Source organism: Hemitrygon akajei, chromosome 25, assembly GCF_048418815.1.
Source record: "Hemitrygon akajei chromosome 25, sHemAka1.3, whole genome shotgun sequence".
NCBI classification, from domain to species: domain Eukaryota; kingdom Metazoa; phylum Chordata; class Chondrichthyes; order Myliobatiformes; family Dasyatidae; genus Hemitrygon; species Hemitrygon akajei.
This window is the reverse complement of record NC_133148.1, coordinates 37823568-37839588: the sequence shown is the minus strand read 5'-3', so window position 1 is coordinate 37839588 and position 16021 is coordinate 37823568. Positions and strand designations below refer to the sequence as shown.

Sequence of the window (16021 nt, the reverse complement as noted above, 5' to 3'; positions counted from 1 at the left end):
CCTGGGTGACGGGGCCCTTAATGATGGGTGCCGCCTTTTGGAGGCATCGCTCCTTGCAGATGTCCTGCATGCTGGGGATGGAGCTGACTGAGTTTACAACTTTCTGCAGCTTGTTCAGCAACTGTGCAGCAGCCAGTTAGGATGCTCCCCAGGGCACCTCTCTAGACATTTGCGGGTGCCCTTGGTGACACACCAAACCTCCTCAGACTCCTAACGACCTGATGGAATTGAGGGAAATCTTTTTCTCGCACAAAAGGCGTTGAGAACGAGCTGCCAGAGGAAGTGGTTGAGGCAGGTATAATCACAACTTTTAAAAGACGGCAGGAAGAGATTATGTTATTGACTGGCAAATGAGACTAACTGAGTTGGCCATCTTGGTTGGCATGGAACAGAGGGGCCGAATGGTCTTTCCACCGTGCGGTCAGACTCTAGGTAAGTGTACTGAGAACAGGCGGGGGGGGGGGGGGGGGGGTTGGAATGAACTTCAGGGCTCTGTGGAGGAGCTAAAATAATGATTTTATTTGTCACATATACACGGAAGTACACATCGGCAACGATTGGGTTGAGCAGCCCCCTCCCGTGAGATTCGGAGGACGTGACTCCCGAGGGGGTTAACTCGCAGCGGCCGGTAGGTATTGTTCCTGAAACCAGCGGTCCTCCCCCACCCCTGCGACCTCCCCGACAGGGAATGGTCGTGGATAAACTTTCCCAGGAAAGCGCTCCCCTCACCCCGTGTGAAATGTCGCTGCTGTGTGCGAGGACCTGAGACGGGTTTGTAAAGAAAAGGGTTCTGGCTGACTGGAGTCTAAAGAGCCTCTTCAGAATGAGTGGTTCCGAATCTTCCTAATTGACCGGCGCGAGGAAGTTGATTGAAATCCAGGTTGTTGACCCCTTGTCCCCTCGGGAATGTTCCTGTGCTCCGGAGACGAGGACCGACTTGAGTTACAGACGCGAGAGAAAGGCTGAGGTGCATTTACAACCCTTACGAGCCACACACACACTCACAGACACACGGACACACTCAGACACATACACACACACACAGACACAAGCACACTCACAGACATACACACACACTCAGACACACACACTCACAGACACACTCAGCCACACACTCACAGACACAGAAACACACACACTCACAGACACACACACTCAGACATGCACACACACACTCACAGACACACGGACACACTCAGACACATGCGCACACACACAGACACACAGACACAAGCACACTCACAGACATACACACACACTCAGACACACACACTCACAGACACACTCAGCCATACACTCACAGACTCACACACACAGACACACACACACACAAAATGCTGGAGGAACTCAGCAGGTCAGGCAGCGTCTATGGAGATGAATAAACAGTTGACATTTCATGCCGAGACCTTTCTTCAGTCCTGCTGAGTTCCTCCGGCATTTTGTGTGTGTTACTCTGCATTTCCAGCATCTCTTGAGTTTGTGATTTCCAGCTCTGCTCGTTAGGGGCAAGTGACCCAAGGCTTGGTGAAAGGGGTATGGTTCTGTTTTAGTGATGGTTATCGGTATATAAATATCACCTAGGAAACCGTGATTAAAGACTTATCATGGCAAAATTGTTTAACCGGATTTTAGAAAACTAAAGTTCAAAGTAAATTTATTATCAAAATACATATATGTCACTATTTCAAACCCCCCCCCAGCTTCATTTTCTTGCGGGCATACCCAATAAATCCAATAACCATAATAAAAACTAGTTTCCTCTTCCAAGCTGCCCGATGATGCCAGAGTCTGAGGGAACTGATCGAAGCAGCCTTCCTTTTCCTTTTCCCTTTTTCTTTGCATTTCTTTTAAGAGGGCGAGTTGCCAACTCGACGCTCAACCGTGTGGAAAGTGTGCGATGGGGGCTGGATTCGAACCCTCACCTAGGAAGTCCGACGCCGATGCCAATACACCTCTGGCTGGCATTTTCCTCTTTTTAACAAAAGTTTATTCACGTTTATTACAGGACTTTATCGGTGGTGGTCCATCTTTTTTTCTTTTTTTCCTGTCACTCCTCTGCTTTGATCAGTTTCCTCTCGCCGTGGGGTGGGGTGGGGATGCCCGCCACCCAGCACTGAAGGGGTTAACCCCGACTCCGAGTCACTGCTAGTTGTGGCTCCTTTATTGAGGACCTCTGATCAACTGCCCCCCCCCCACACCCCCGGTTTCTCCTCTTTCCAGAGCCCCCCTTGAGAGGATAAACTCATTGTGACAAGGACCTGGCAGGGCAGAGTTCAATCCACCACTAAAACCAGTGAGTGTGAAAGATAATCCCGGTGAAACCAGCGGGAATTCCGACACTGTGGGAGGGCTCTGGGCCTCCCCTTTGGAAGTCACGGTGGCCTGGCACTGTTAAAAGAAATCAAACCTCATTGAAACCCATCGGATGTTGAAAGGCCTTCATTGAGTGGATATGGAGAGGCTGTTTCCTATGCTGGGGGAGTCTACGACCAGAGGACACAGCCTCAGAATGGAGGGGTGTCCTTTGAGAATGGAGACGAGGAGGAGTTTCTTCAGCCACAGAGTGGTGAATCTGAGGAACTCGTTGCCACAGGTGGATAAGGAGGCCAAGTCATTGGGTGTAGTTAAAGCAGAAGATGATAGATTCTTTCACAAAGAAGAGAAAACCTGCAGACGCTGGAAATCCAAGTGACACACACAAAATGCTGGAGGAACTCAGCATCTGTGGAAAAGAGTGAACAGCCGACGTTTCGGGCTGAGGACACTTTACATCCTGCTGAAGGGTCTTGGCCCGAAACGTCGACTGTACTTTTTTTCCATAGGTGCCTGCTGAGTTCCTCCAGCTTTTTCTGTGTGTTGATAGATACTTGATTAGTCTGGGCACGAAGAAGGCAGGAGATTGGGGTTGAGAGGGAAAATGGATTAGCCATGATGAAATGGTGGAGCAGACTCAATAGGCCAAAAGGCTCCCACATCTTATGGAAAAGTTGGTTATATGACTAGATCAAACACGAGGAAATCTGCAGATGCTGGAAATTCAAACAACACACACAAAATGCTGGTGGAACGCAGCAGGCCAGGCAGCATCTATAGGGAGAAGCACTGTCGACGTTTCAGGCCTGACGAAGGGTCTCGGCCCGAAACGTCGACAGTGCTTCTTCCTATAGATGCTGCCTGGCCTGCTGTGTTCCACCAGCATTTTGTGTGTGTTGTTTGAATAGATCTGTGCTTTGGGCAGGGAAAGAGAGACGGGATTGATGGGTTTTAAACACAGGTAGGACGAGTCATTCCCGGGGAAAAAGAGAACAAAGGGGATGATAGAGCGAGAGAAAAGAGAACTGGATTGATATTTTGTGAGAGGAAGGAGAAAGGAAGGAATATATAAACAAATAAAGTAATGATAAAAAATGTTGCTGGGTAAGAAAGAAAGTGAAGAGGCAAGAATATAAAAGACAGAAATAGATCGGCAGAAGGAGGCAAGGGCATAAGAAAGAAAGGGATAGACAGAAAGAGGCAGGGATTTGAAAGGAAACAAGGGATAGACTGACCCAGCGTGGATAACTTCACTCACCCCAACTCTGAACTGATTCAACACATCAGGCTCCTGAACCAGTGGGGATAACTTCACTCACCCCAACACTGAACTGATTCCACACATCAGGCTCCTGAACCAGTGTGGGTAACTTCACTCACCCCAACACTGAACTGATTCCACACATCAGGCTCCTGAACCAGTGTGGATAACTTCACTCACCCCAACACTGAACTGATTCCACACATCAGGCTCCTGAACCAGTGTGGATAACTTCACTCACCCCAACACTGAACTGATTCCACACATCAGACTCCTGAACCAGTGTGGATAACTTCACTCACCCCAACACTGAACTGATTCCACACATCAGGCTCCTGAACCAGTGTGGATAACTTCACTCACCCCAACACTGAACTGATTCCACACATCAGGCTCCTGAACCAGTGTGGATAACTTCACTCACCCCAACACTGAACTGATTCCACACATCAGGCTCCTGAACCAGTGTGGATAACTTCACTCACCCCAACTCTGAACTGATCACTGAGTACAACTAAGAGGAGATTTGATAGAGGCATACACAATTATGAGGGGTATAGATATAGGGTAAATGCACCGCAGGTATGGATCGGGTAAATGCACCGCAGGTATGGATCGGGTAAATGCACCGCAGGTATGGATCGGGTAAATGCACCGCAGGCTTTTCCCACTGTGGTTGGGCGAAAGGTGAAAAGTTTAAGGGGAACATGAGGAGAAAGCTCTTCACTTTCAACGAGCTGCCAGAACGACTGGTGCGTGCGGGCTCTGTTTCAACGTTTAAGAGAAGCTTGGATAGGTACACGGATGGCAGGGGTATGGAGGGCTGGGGTCCCGGTGCAGGACAATGGGAATAGGCAGCTTAACTGGTTCCGGCATGGAGTAGATGGGCCGAAGGGCCTGTTTCTGTGCTGAACTTTTCTATGACTCTATGACAACACTCCTCCCTGCCGAGCTATAAACTCCTACTCAATATCGAATGCATGAACTATATACACAGTATACTATTTAATACAATTACTGTGCTTAGCACAGCAAATTTTAAATCGTCCCAGTCAGGCCCGAAGATTTAATTGCTGAGGAGGATCTCTCTTTCCTGACAAGGGAGGACACTCTGCTTGGTAGGTGAGGCCTGTGGCTGTGAAAACAATCTCAGGGTCTGGGATATCAAGTCCACAGCAGAGGGGAAATATTAAAAATGGAGAATGAAGTTAAAAATGAAATTAGAAGACGGAGGGGAATTTAAAAAAACTGATAAAGAAAGTGAGAAAGAAGGGAAAAGGGAAAACGTGAGAGAATGTCTCTTTTCTTCTCGAAGAGGGAGTGTGGGTTGTCACTGTCTCTCGGAGGCGAGTGGAGTTGGTGATGGGAGGATGTAAGTGCGGGGGGGGGGTGCGAAGACCCTCCTGCGAGGGGGACCCCTACAGCCGAGCTCACTGGGGCTCGTTGTTGCTTGCCAGATCGTGGTGTGCAGTCTGACCCCGCTGGCCGTGGGGGTCAGTGGCTGAAGAGTTCCAGCTGCCACTGCTGAGGCCCCGGGGGCAGCTTCAAAGGCGAGCGAGAGGGGAATCAGGTGTCCTGAGAGGCTACACGTACACGTTTAAATAAACACACTGTTATATATACACACACATACATCGACAGACAGACACCACACACACACACACACACACACACACACACACACACACACACACACACACACACACACACACACACACACACACACACACACACACACACACACACACACACTTTCCTCTCCAAACGAGATGCATTCCAGCAATACCCCCCCCCCCCCCCACCGATGCTGGAACAGTAACTTCGCTCTCCCTCCCTTCCTCAACACTGCACCCACGTCCAAAATGGCAGCTGTTCAGTGTGATCTGTCCCTATGGGTATGAACTGTGAGTGTGTGTGTGAGGTGTGTGTATCTGTGTGTGTGTGAATGTGTGCATGTACATGTGTGTGTGTGTCACCCATAAACTAACTTATTGGCCAACTTACAAACTCAGGCAGAACATGAGAACACAAAAGACAGGAGCAGAAGTCGGCCATTTTGGCTGCCGAGCCTGCTCTAACATTCCGTAAGATCATGTCTGATCTGATTGTGCTCGGTTCCATCTACCTGCCTTTCCCCCAAAATCCTTAATTACTCTACTATGTCCTTAATATATTTAATGAGGTGGCCTCTCCTGCTTCCCTGGGCAGAGAATTCCATGGATTCACTAATCTTTTGGACAAGCAGTTTCCCCTCATCTCCATCCTAGATCTGTTCCCCTGAATCTTGAGGAGATTCCCCTCGTCCTGCTCCCACCTAGCAGTGGAAACACCTTTCCCGTTCTCTGCCTTATCCACACTTTTCAAAATGTTATTTGTTTCTGTAAGATCCCCTCTCATTTTGCTGAATTCCAGGGAGTCTAGCCCCAGGCAACTCAATCTCTTCTCATGGGCTATCATCCTCATCTTTGGAATCAGCCTGGTGAACCTCCTCAAGTAGGGAGACCAAAACTGCACGCGGTACTCCAGGTGCAGCCTCACCACTGCCCAATACAGTTGCAGCGTTACCTCCCTGCTCTTAAATTCAGTCCAACAGAGCGGGGTTCCCAAGCTGGGGTCCACGTACCCCTCGGTTAGTGGTCCATGACATGAGGAAGTTTGGGAACCATGAACCTCTGCAATAGAGTAATCACAGGCCCTCAAACCACCATTTCCTTAACAACTACCTCCTTTAAGTTTTTTTTTGCGCGATACTTTCTTGCTGGAAGGTTTAGTAAGAATTATCAGTGTATTTTCTTGCCAGAGCAGAGGGCGGGGAATGAGTGTGCAGCATGGTGTTGTGTCCGAGTTCCCATGACAACCAGGGAATGCAATTACACCATATTTTCCACAACAGGACCTCCTCAGGGCCTTATCAGCCTTCAATGTGCCCTCTGAACAGTGGTCACTGTGGAAACAGGCCAGGTAAACCATAACTAAGAAAGGGGTAAGGTTCTCTCCATTTGTTGCTGGTTGAGCCACAGATGTAGGCCCCAGGAAGCCAGAGCCATAGAACCATAGAATGTTACAGGACAGAAACAGGCCTTTTGGCCCTTCTTGGCTGTGCCGAACCATTTTTCTGCCTCGTCCCACTGACCTGCACCCGGCCCATAAGCCTCCATACACCTCTCGTCCATGTACCTGTCCAAGTTTTTCTTAAATGTTAAAAGTGAGCCCTCATTTACCACTTCATCTGGCAGCTCATTCCACACTCCCACCACTCTCTGTGTGAAGAAGCCTCCCCTAATGTTCCCTTTAAACTTTTCCCCCTTCACCCTTAACCCATGTCCTCTGGTTTTTTTCTCCCCTAGCCTCAGTGGAAAAAGCCTGCTTGCATTCACTCTATCTATACCCATCATAATTTTATACACCTCTATCAAATCTCCCCTCATTCTTCTACGCTCCAGGGAATAAAGTCCTAACCTATTCAACCTTTCTCTGTAACTCAGTTTCTCAAGTCCCGGCAACATCCTTGTAAACCTTCTCTGCACTCTTTCAACCTTATTAATATCCTTCCTGTAATTGGGTGACCAAAACTGCACTCAATTATGCCCTTCAGTCCTTCAAAATGGAATCCTTTGACGGCCCTGAGCTACATTATTCCACCTCTTCATTCCTTTCTAGTCCACGGTCTTCTGCGGGGCGGAATGCCGGCACGTGACCTCGCCTTGTCGTCATTCCACATCACACAAGCCTCCAGAAGATCCACTGTATCTTTTGGCCGGGAAAGATCTCCAAGCATGCCCTGCCCCTTCAGTGTTGCCAAGGGGACACGCCCACAATCATCGCGAGGAAACGTTGGAGGTGGGTTGGGCACGTGATGAGAAGAGAGGCCAACTCCATCATCAAGACAGCACTTCATCGGACCCCTGCAGGGTGGAGGAAACGCGAGAGAACAAAGACGACTTGGCGCCATACTGTCGGGGCAGAAACGAGGACCCTGAACTACACTTGAGGAACAATAGAGATGATGGAGAAGGAGAGACAGAGATGGAAGACCTTCACTGCTGCCCTAAACGCCAGTAAGTAAGGAAGTAGATAATTCCTTTTTAAAGGCACTAATTGTCCACTTGAAGCCATTCATTTAGGACAGGGAAACAGGCCATTCAGTCCATTGACTCTGTGCAGAAAATCAACACCCCATTGACGCTAATCCCTCATTAAACCTTTCATTTCATTCTCCCCATCTTCTCACCGACTCTGCCAGGTTCCATCACTCTCCCTCACTCTGGGGGTAATTGACTGTGGGCGATGGAACGCCCAACCCCTACTTGGCTTTGTCTGGATGTTGGGGCAAGGCTGTGCACCGGGGGGTGACGGAGTGAGCGTGCAGACTCCGCATGGACAGTACCCGAGGTCAGGATCGAACGCAGGGTGTCTGACGTTGTGAGGTAGCAGCGCTACCAGCTATGACACATTCCCAAAGTCAAGGTCAAAGAGGAGGGTACTGTCCTTTGCTCAACGGCCTGGTGCGGCAGCTGGTCTGAGAGGCTTCAGAGAGTTGTGGACATGTCTCAGCATATCACAGAAGCCAGCTTCTCTCCACGGAACCTGTCCATAGTCCTCAGTGCCTGAGTCAAGCAGCCAGCGTAATCAAAGACTCCATTCACCCCGGACGTTCTCCCTCCTCCTCTCTCCCATCCGGTAGAATATTCAAAAGCCTGAAAGCACATACCACCAGGCTAGAGGGCAGCTCCTATCCCACTCTTGAATGGACTTCTTGTGAGGTGAGATGGACGTTTGGCCTCAAAATCTACCGGTACTTTGTTATATTTATTTAATTGTCAGGATGGAGCTCCCAGGACTGGACACCATCTATTCCAGCAGACTCAGGAGGAAAGCAATCAGCATAACCAGAGACACGACACACCCCGGCCACTCCCTGTCTGACCCGCTGCCGTCCAGCAAAAGGTTCCGGACACTAAAAGCCAGAACAAATAGACTGAGGAACAGCTTCTACCCCAGAGCTGTGGCCTCCATCACACCACTCCCACAGAACAATGACTGAAACTGTGAGCACACACAAGGACTCAAATACTCGCACTAACAGCACTTTGTGCATTACTGTGATATTCTGGTGCTGCTGCACCTTATTTTCTGCTACTTATCTATTTAATACTGTTTTTCTATTACTGTCTTGTTTTTATCTACCGCTTTATTTGATTGCCTGAGAGGAAGCCAAACAGAGTTTCATTGTATAATGACAATAAAGATAATTCAATTAATTATTTAGCGATACCGTGTGGAGTTGGCCCTTCCAACCCTTCGAGCCGCGTGGCCTAGCAACCCCCGACAAACCCAACTGACCCTAACCTAATCACGTAGAGAGTTGCAATGACCCGTTAATCTAGCTGGCACGTCTGTGGGCCGTGGGAGGAAACCGGAGGACCTGGGCAAAGCCCACATACTCTACAGCGAGGACGTACAGAGGCTCCTCTAAAAGGCCCTGGTTTTGAACTCTGACCTCCGCGACGCCCCGAGCTGTAAAGCCGTCACCTTGAACACGGCGCCACGGTGGCGCCTGGGATCTTCCACTTTGTCGTTTATTGTCAGTAAATATTACACTTTATTCTGCATTCTGTCATTGTTTTACCTCAGTGCATGGTGGAATGAGTTGATCTGAATGAACAGTATGGAAGACTTTTCACCGTATCTCACTCATCTTCATCATCGTCACGTGCCGCGTCATATGACATCATTATGAGCCGTGTCATACGACATCATCGTTATGTGCCGCGTCATACGACTTGGCTGACCGTGGTCCTCCACCTCCCTGCGGGGAAGACCCCTCCCCGCACGCTGTTGTTCTTCAACCACAGACAAGGGAAAATCCGCAGGTGCTGGAAATCCGAACAACACACACAAACCGCCGGAGGAGCTCGGCAGGCCGGGCAGCTTCTATGGGAAGGAACGCAGCCGACGTTTCGGGGCCGAGGCGTTTACTCAGGACGGTAGAAAAGACAATGAGGAGTCAGAGCTAGAAGGTGGGGGGGGGGGGGGGGGGGGAGAAACACGAGGTGAGAGGTGAAACCGGGTGGAGGGAGGGATGAAATAAAGAGCTGGGCAGTTGATTGGTGAAAGAGATATGGGGCTGGAGAAGGGGGAGTCTGATAGGAGAGGACAGAAGGCCATGGAAGAAAGAAAAGAGGGAGGAGCACCAGAGGGAGGCGATGGGCAGGGCAGGAGATGAGGTGAGAGAGGGAAAAGAGGATGGGGAATGGTGGAGTGGGAAGGGCGGTTCACCACTACTGGAAGTTCTTACTCTTTTCTCTTTCCATGACCATGATCGATCTTGGCAAATTATTTTACAGAAGTGGTTTGCCAGTGGCTTCTTCTGGGCAGTGTCTTTACAAGATGGATGACCCCAGCCATTATCAATACTCTTCAGAGATTGTCTGCCTGGTGTCAGTAATTGTATAACCAGGACTTGTGATCTGCACCGGCTGCTCATACGACCATCCACCACCTGCTCCCATGGCTTCACATGACCCTGTTCGGGGGCTAAGCAGGTGCTACCCCTTGCCCAACGGTGACCTGCAGGCCAGCAGAGGGAAGGAACGCTTCACACCTCCTTTGGTAGAGACGTATTCTCAATGCATGTGACAATAATAAGCCAAACCCGAAGACTGACGCTACGTTGCAGTAATGTCACAGACCCAGACCATCGTTCAGACGATGGGCGAATGCAGCTGCTATCCAAAGCACCCCAGTGGTTTAATGGGATCTTCACTGTGGCATCCGGCTTGGTGGGAGCCATTTTGGCTCCTTTTGGATGCCATTCACAGGGTGTCCCAGTTGCAACTGACCACGTGAATGCCCCTCTCCTTCCCCCAAAGTAAACGAGGGACTGCTCAGTTCCCATGGCAACCACTGACTTGGGAGGCAAGACCATGGCGACCAATGTCCTTCACTTGTCCTTGGAGGCCCCAGGTACCCTTGTATCCCGGTAGAACTGAAGCTCCCGGTGTGCCTCCTTCCTCCGGGAGAGGTCAGAGGTCAGGAACATCCAGCTAAGCAGACGACCTGCCCACATACCCCAAGACAAATTTAGCAGCTGGGACACCGTAACGTCCCGCTCCCCGGCCCACTACCAACACCCCATTGTCTTTCCCTGCCGCCAGTCCGGCTGATGGAAGCCAACCAATAGAGCCCAAAGCTTCCCCCTGCTTCCAGGATCATCACACTCAGTGCGAAGACCCCTACGTCGCAGTCAGGCCTAGGGATCGCAGGGACGAAGAAATCTCTCCTCTCCCCCTTCCGTCAGGCAGGAGATACCAAAGCTTGAGAGCCGAGGCTGCCAGACTCGCGGAGGGCTTCCATCCTGCTGAAGTGAGACCCCCGAGCAGGTCCCCTGCACAATAAACACGAACCCTCGATCGCAAACATCTACCTTGTCACGGCCCTTACAGCTTGTTGTCTACCTGCACCGCACCTCCCCTGTGCTTGTGCAGTCTGTTATCTTCCCTCCAGCTCAATGTTTTTATGTACGAAATGATCCGCCTGGACAGAAGGGATCACAGTAACACACCAAAGTTCTCGGTCTGTGGTCCATGGCTTGGACCGTAGTTCGATCGGACTCTTCTTTGTTTTTATGTTTTATATTCTGTTTTCTTGTTACTCTTTGTGTGAATTTGTTTTTTTTTTTGCGTATGGGTGGGGTTGACGTTCCTGTTGCCGCTTGCACAATTTGTTGGTTTTTTTGCACGTGGGTGGGGTCGATGTTCCTGTTGCCGCTTGCACAATTTGTTGTTTTTTTTGCACGTGGGTGGGGTCGATGTTCCTGTTGCCGCTTGCACAATTTGTTGTTTTTTTGCACGTGGGCGGGGTTGACGTTCTTGTTGCGTGCACGATTTGTTGGTTTTTTCTGCATGGGTGGGGTTGATGTTCTTGTTGCCGTTTGCACAATTTGTTTGCTGCCTGCGTGTGGGGGCGTCGTTTGACGTTTTTCTTTCAACGGCTTCCATCGAGTTTCTTTGTTTCGTGGCTGTCGGGAGAAGACAAGTCTCAGAGTTGTATACTGCACACATACCTTGGTAACAAATGTACCTCGAACCTTGAGCCTGGAACAAAGCGCTAGAGGAACGCAGCCAGACAGGGAGTGGCGGTGGAGGGAGAGGAGCTGTGGACGTTTCAGGGTGAGATTCTTCCACAGGTCCTTCTCTCCCTCTCGATCGCTGCTCCCAGAGGAAGCTGCCTGTGTTCGATCATTCTCTCTCTCTCTCGCTCTCGCTCGTCTCTGCTGCAGTCCTGCGTCTTGGGCGATGTTTAATGGATGGGGTTGGTGGATTTAACTCTGTATGATGTGCTTCTGGCTTCTGGTCTTCCCTTTCTTCTTGTGATTTTGATCGGGGCGGACTGGCTCCTCGGCCTGCTGTCAACAAACGACACAGCGCTAAATTGAATTGAATTAAACTAACGTGAGCATTCCTCGACTGTTTTGATGATTTATGTTCTGTGCTTTGGCTCTTGTTGTTTTGCTTTTTGCATGATTTTTTTTGTGCATGGGGGGGAGATTTGATGTTTTTCTTTGAAAGAGTTCCATGGCTTTCTCTGTTTCATGTCTGTCTACACGAGGATGGATGTCAGGGTTGTATACAACCATCAGGCACAAGGTGCAGAAGCCTTACGTCCCCAAACCACCAGGTTCAGAAACAACTAAGACGTAGCTGGAGAAAGTGGCATGGTAGTGCGGGGGTTAGCACAACGCTTTACAGTACCAGCAGCCCGGGTTCAGTTCCCGCCACTGTCTGCAAGGAGTTTGTACGTTCTCCCCGTGACCGTGTGGGTTTCCTCCGGGTGCTCCGGTTTCCCCCCACAGTCCAAAGACGTACTGGTCTGGGGGTAGGTTCATTAGTCATGAACCTTGCGCCCTGGAAACTTTCCAGGGTGCAAATCCGTGGTCTATCGAGACTAACAGAGGCCTACGCATTGGTCATGGTGAATTGTCCCATGGTTAGGCTAGGGTTAAATTTGGGGTGGGACGGGGGTGTGGTACTGCTGAGCGGCACGTCTCGAAGGGCTTATTCTGCGCTGAACTGCAATAAATGATTCTGCAGATGCTGCACATCCAGAGCGACAAACACAAAGGCCTGGAGGAGCTCAGCAGGTCAGGAAGGAATGAGCAGTTGACGTTACGGGCTGAGACCTTTCATCTGGGCTGGAAACAGTCTGGATGTGTGGCATCCGTTAGTCTCGCGAGACCATGGATCTGCGCCTGGGAAGTCCTCTCCAGGGCGCAGGCCTGGGCAGGGTTGTATGGGAGACCGGCAGTTGCCCAAGCTGCAAGTCTCCCCTCTCCACGACACCGATGTTGTCCAAGGGAAGGGCAAGGGCCGATACAGCTTGGCACCAGTGACGTCGCAGGAGTTGCCAGAACGAGGTTGAAGGCAACGTCGGACTGCCTTAGGGACTCCAGCTCCGGATTTGTCCTCAGGATTTACTCCCGAAGCCTTTCCCATGAGTGGGTATGGCCGCAAGGCAGCGGAGGTTTGAAATCAGAGTTTTCCCTCTCTCAGATGGACTGCCTTCCCAGGCTGATGAGCTCCACCTACCCAAAACAGTAAGAACACAAGAAATCGGAGCAGGAGTCGGCCATTTGGCCCGTCGAGCCTGCTCTGCCATTCAATAAGATCATGGCTGATCTGGCTACGGACTCATCTCCACCTACCTGCCATTTCCCCATAACCCTTAATTCCCCTTAAGACAAACCCTTAACGGGGACAAAAAACGTGTGATATTGAGAAATCAATTAACTAACTACCGGTAACACTAAAATGAACGGGCAGGGATTGGAAGCGAGCTCTCTGGAAACTGAACCAATCGACTGGCGAATCATGAGAATGAGGAATGTATTTACAGTACTCGATGTACAGTGGCTGAGTTATGACTGCTGTCTGACTTCAGCTGCCGAAATAGCCCGAAGGAAAAGAAACTTTAACTTGGAATGAGATTCTTTTGCACGAATCTGTCGCAACATGTTCCAACTAACAGCCTTCCTCCTGGACTCCAATCAATAATTCACCTTTTAAACCTGCTGCAGTCAAGGTCTCATCTACCCCAGCCCTTCACAAAAACACAACCAGCATTGTTGAGAAATAAGACCGTGAGATATCGGAGCAGAAGCAGGCCATTCAGCCCATCAAATCCGTTCTGCCATTCCGTCGCGGGTAATTTATTATCCCTCTCAACTCCGTTCCCCTGCCTTCTTCCCGTAAAATTTGACGCCCTAACTAATCAAGAGCCTGCCATCCTCCGCCTTAGATAAACCCAATGGCTTGTCCTCGGCAGCTGCTGTGACAATGAATTCCACAGATCCACCACCCTCTGGCTTAAAAAATTCCTCCTCACTTCTGTTCTAAAAGGAATGCCCTTCTGTTCGGAAACCGTGCCGTCTGGGTAAAGAATTACACAACTTTAAGCACTGGCTGTCTTTAAGAGAAGGGTACAACTCCACGGTGGATGTGCATCGAGCACCACCGACTACCGACTGAGGGACGTGGGTTCGAATCTCACCATCGCTACCAGGCAAAATTTAAATGTAAATTAAATACACACACACACACAAATAGTTATTTATTTATTGATTGATGTCCTCGATGGGGACGAGGGTGGTGGGGGGTAGTTTGTATCCTCAGCTGAAAGCAGAACCTTTCGCCCCTCCCCCGGGAGCGCAGCGCTCCCTCAGTTTGCTGCTGTGTGGGATTGCCTAGGTTTTGTGCTGAATTCTGTGGTTTGAAAATAGACGCCCCCCCCCCCCCCAATCCTCCTGACTCTCCAATGACCAATTAACTTGCCACATTTGGACCGTGGGAGGAAACCCACTCGGCCGCGGGGAGAACATGCAGAGGCAGTGGCAGGAATTGAACCCTGGCCGCTGGTACTGTAAAGCGTCGTGCTAACCGCTACGCCAGATCTAGCGCCTCAGAACCTCCAAGAGGACCACAACCTTGTCATGGCTTGCGTGCCTCTTTGACCAGGAGTGTTACGTTGGTGGGAGTCAGGGTTTTGTGCTTTGACTCTTGGTCGGGTCACCCATGCAAGGTCAAAGGGTAGAGGCCAGACTAAGAACGGTCCACCGGTCCTCCAGGTTCAGGGTTCAGCTCCGGGCCAACAATCTGACTGGTAAAACAAAACTGTTATGGAAACAGCAATGACAAATCCTACATATGAGTGCGATGATATTCCTGGGTTTCCACTGGGATTTGCATGACTGACCGTAGTGAAAACCGAGAGGAAGCTACTGACATGATGAAAGAAGCCGTGAACACTGACAGAGATGGAGGATCTTCATTGCAGCCCTAAACACCAGCAGTGTCATGGGCAAAAGAGAGGCCACTTCAAAGTCTGGCTAGTTTCAGTAATAGTGACTATAAAACTATGGGTTTGTGGTTAAAAAATAATTAGAGTAATTCAAAGATCAGCTGTCCATACCTGGTTGAGTACAAACCTGGTCCCTCCGAAATATTTTAAAAAACACAAAGTGCTGGGACGGCTCAGTATGTTTGAGAAGTGTGCCTCTCCTTCATGGATGCTGTCTGGCCTGCTGGGGGTTGCAACCTGTTCCGTTTTCATCTTGGACTCCCAGCATCTGCGACTAGGGATGGACAATGAACGCTGGCATGGCCGCCAACCTCACCTCCAGCGGGGGAGGCTTTTGGGAGCACCTCAGTTTTGGGCCCCGTGTCTGGCGTTGGAGAGGGTCCCGAGGAGGCTTATGAGAGTGATCCTGAAGATGAAGATGAAGAGCATCGGATGGCTCTGGGTCTATAATCACTGGAATTCAGACAAATGAGTGGGGCGGGGGGGGTGGGGGGGGGTGCGAGATTTCATTGGAATCTACTGTCACACCTCAAACTGGCCACCAGAGGGAGGCAGAGAGGACAAGGCCAGCCCCTTCCTGTTTTCCTGTGCACTAGGTTAATTGTTATTTCATTGTTATCACCTATGTATGCCTTGTTTGTAACCCGAGATAAATTCCTTGTCCCTTCTTTCTTTGCGCTGTCTTGGAGTCATCTTTTGCTTGTAGGAATGTCTGATTTCTGAATCTTTAGTTAAAGTTTTTTTTGGGATTTTGACCTTGCTGCTAAGGACTCCAGCGGAGCTTTGCTGGAATATTCCCCCCTCCCCCTCCAATTTTGCGTGACTTTTCCCTGCAGTTGGGTCTGCTATCCTGTGTGGGAGGAGTTAAAACTGAAGGAGTTCCCAAGTCAGCTGTGAGACCTACCGAATATTGAAAGTATTGAAAGTCCTGTATTGATTGGAGTACAACCGTACGGGGGGGGGGGGGGGGGGGGGGGAGGAGCAAAGAATAAAATAAGATTACCAGCATCCCACCTTTGGGTGGTGGCAGGGTCTCTACGAAAGGGGGTGTAAGGTGCTCCTTCCCTCTGCCAGCCTGCAGGCCACCCTTGG

At 50.1% G+C, this 16021-nt stretch overlaps 1 protein-coding gene across 1 annotated transcript; it reads left to right on the top strand.

Moving 5' to 3' along the window:
• The first annotated feature begins 350 nt into the window (after positions 1 to 350).
• On the top strand, positions 351 to 8756 carry LOC140716158 (uncharacterized). Its single transcript, XM_073028807.1, has 4 exons — positions 351 to 432; positions 585 to 628; positions 7235 to 7632; positions 8399 to 8756. The coding sequence occupies exons 1-4, from the start codon at positions 351 to 353 to the stop codon at positions 8616 to 8618; spliced, it is 744 nt and encodes a 247-aa protein (XP_072884908.1). The 3' UTR covers positions 8619 to 8756.
• The last annotated feature ends 7265 nt before the right edge of the window (positions 8757 to 16021 follow it).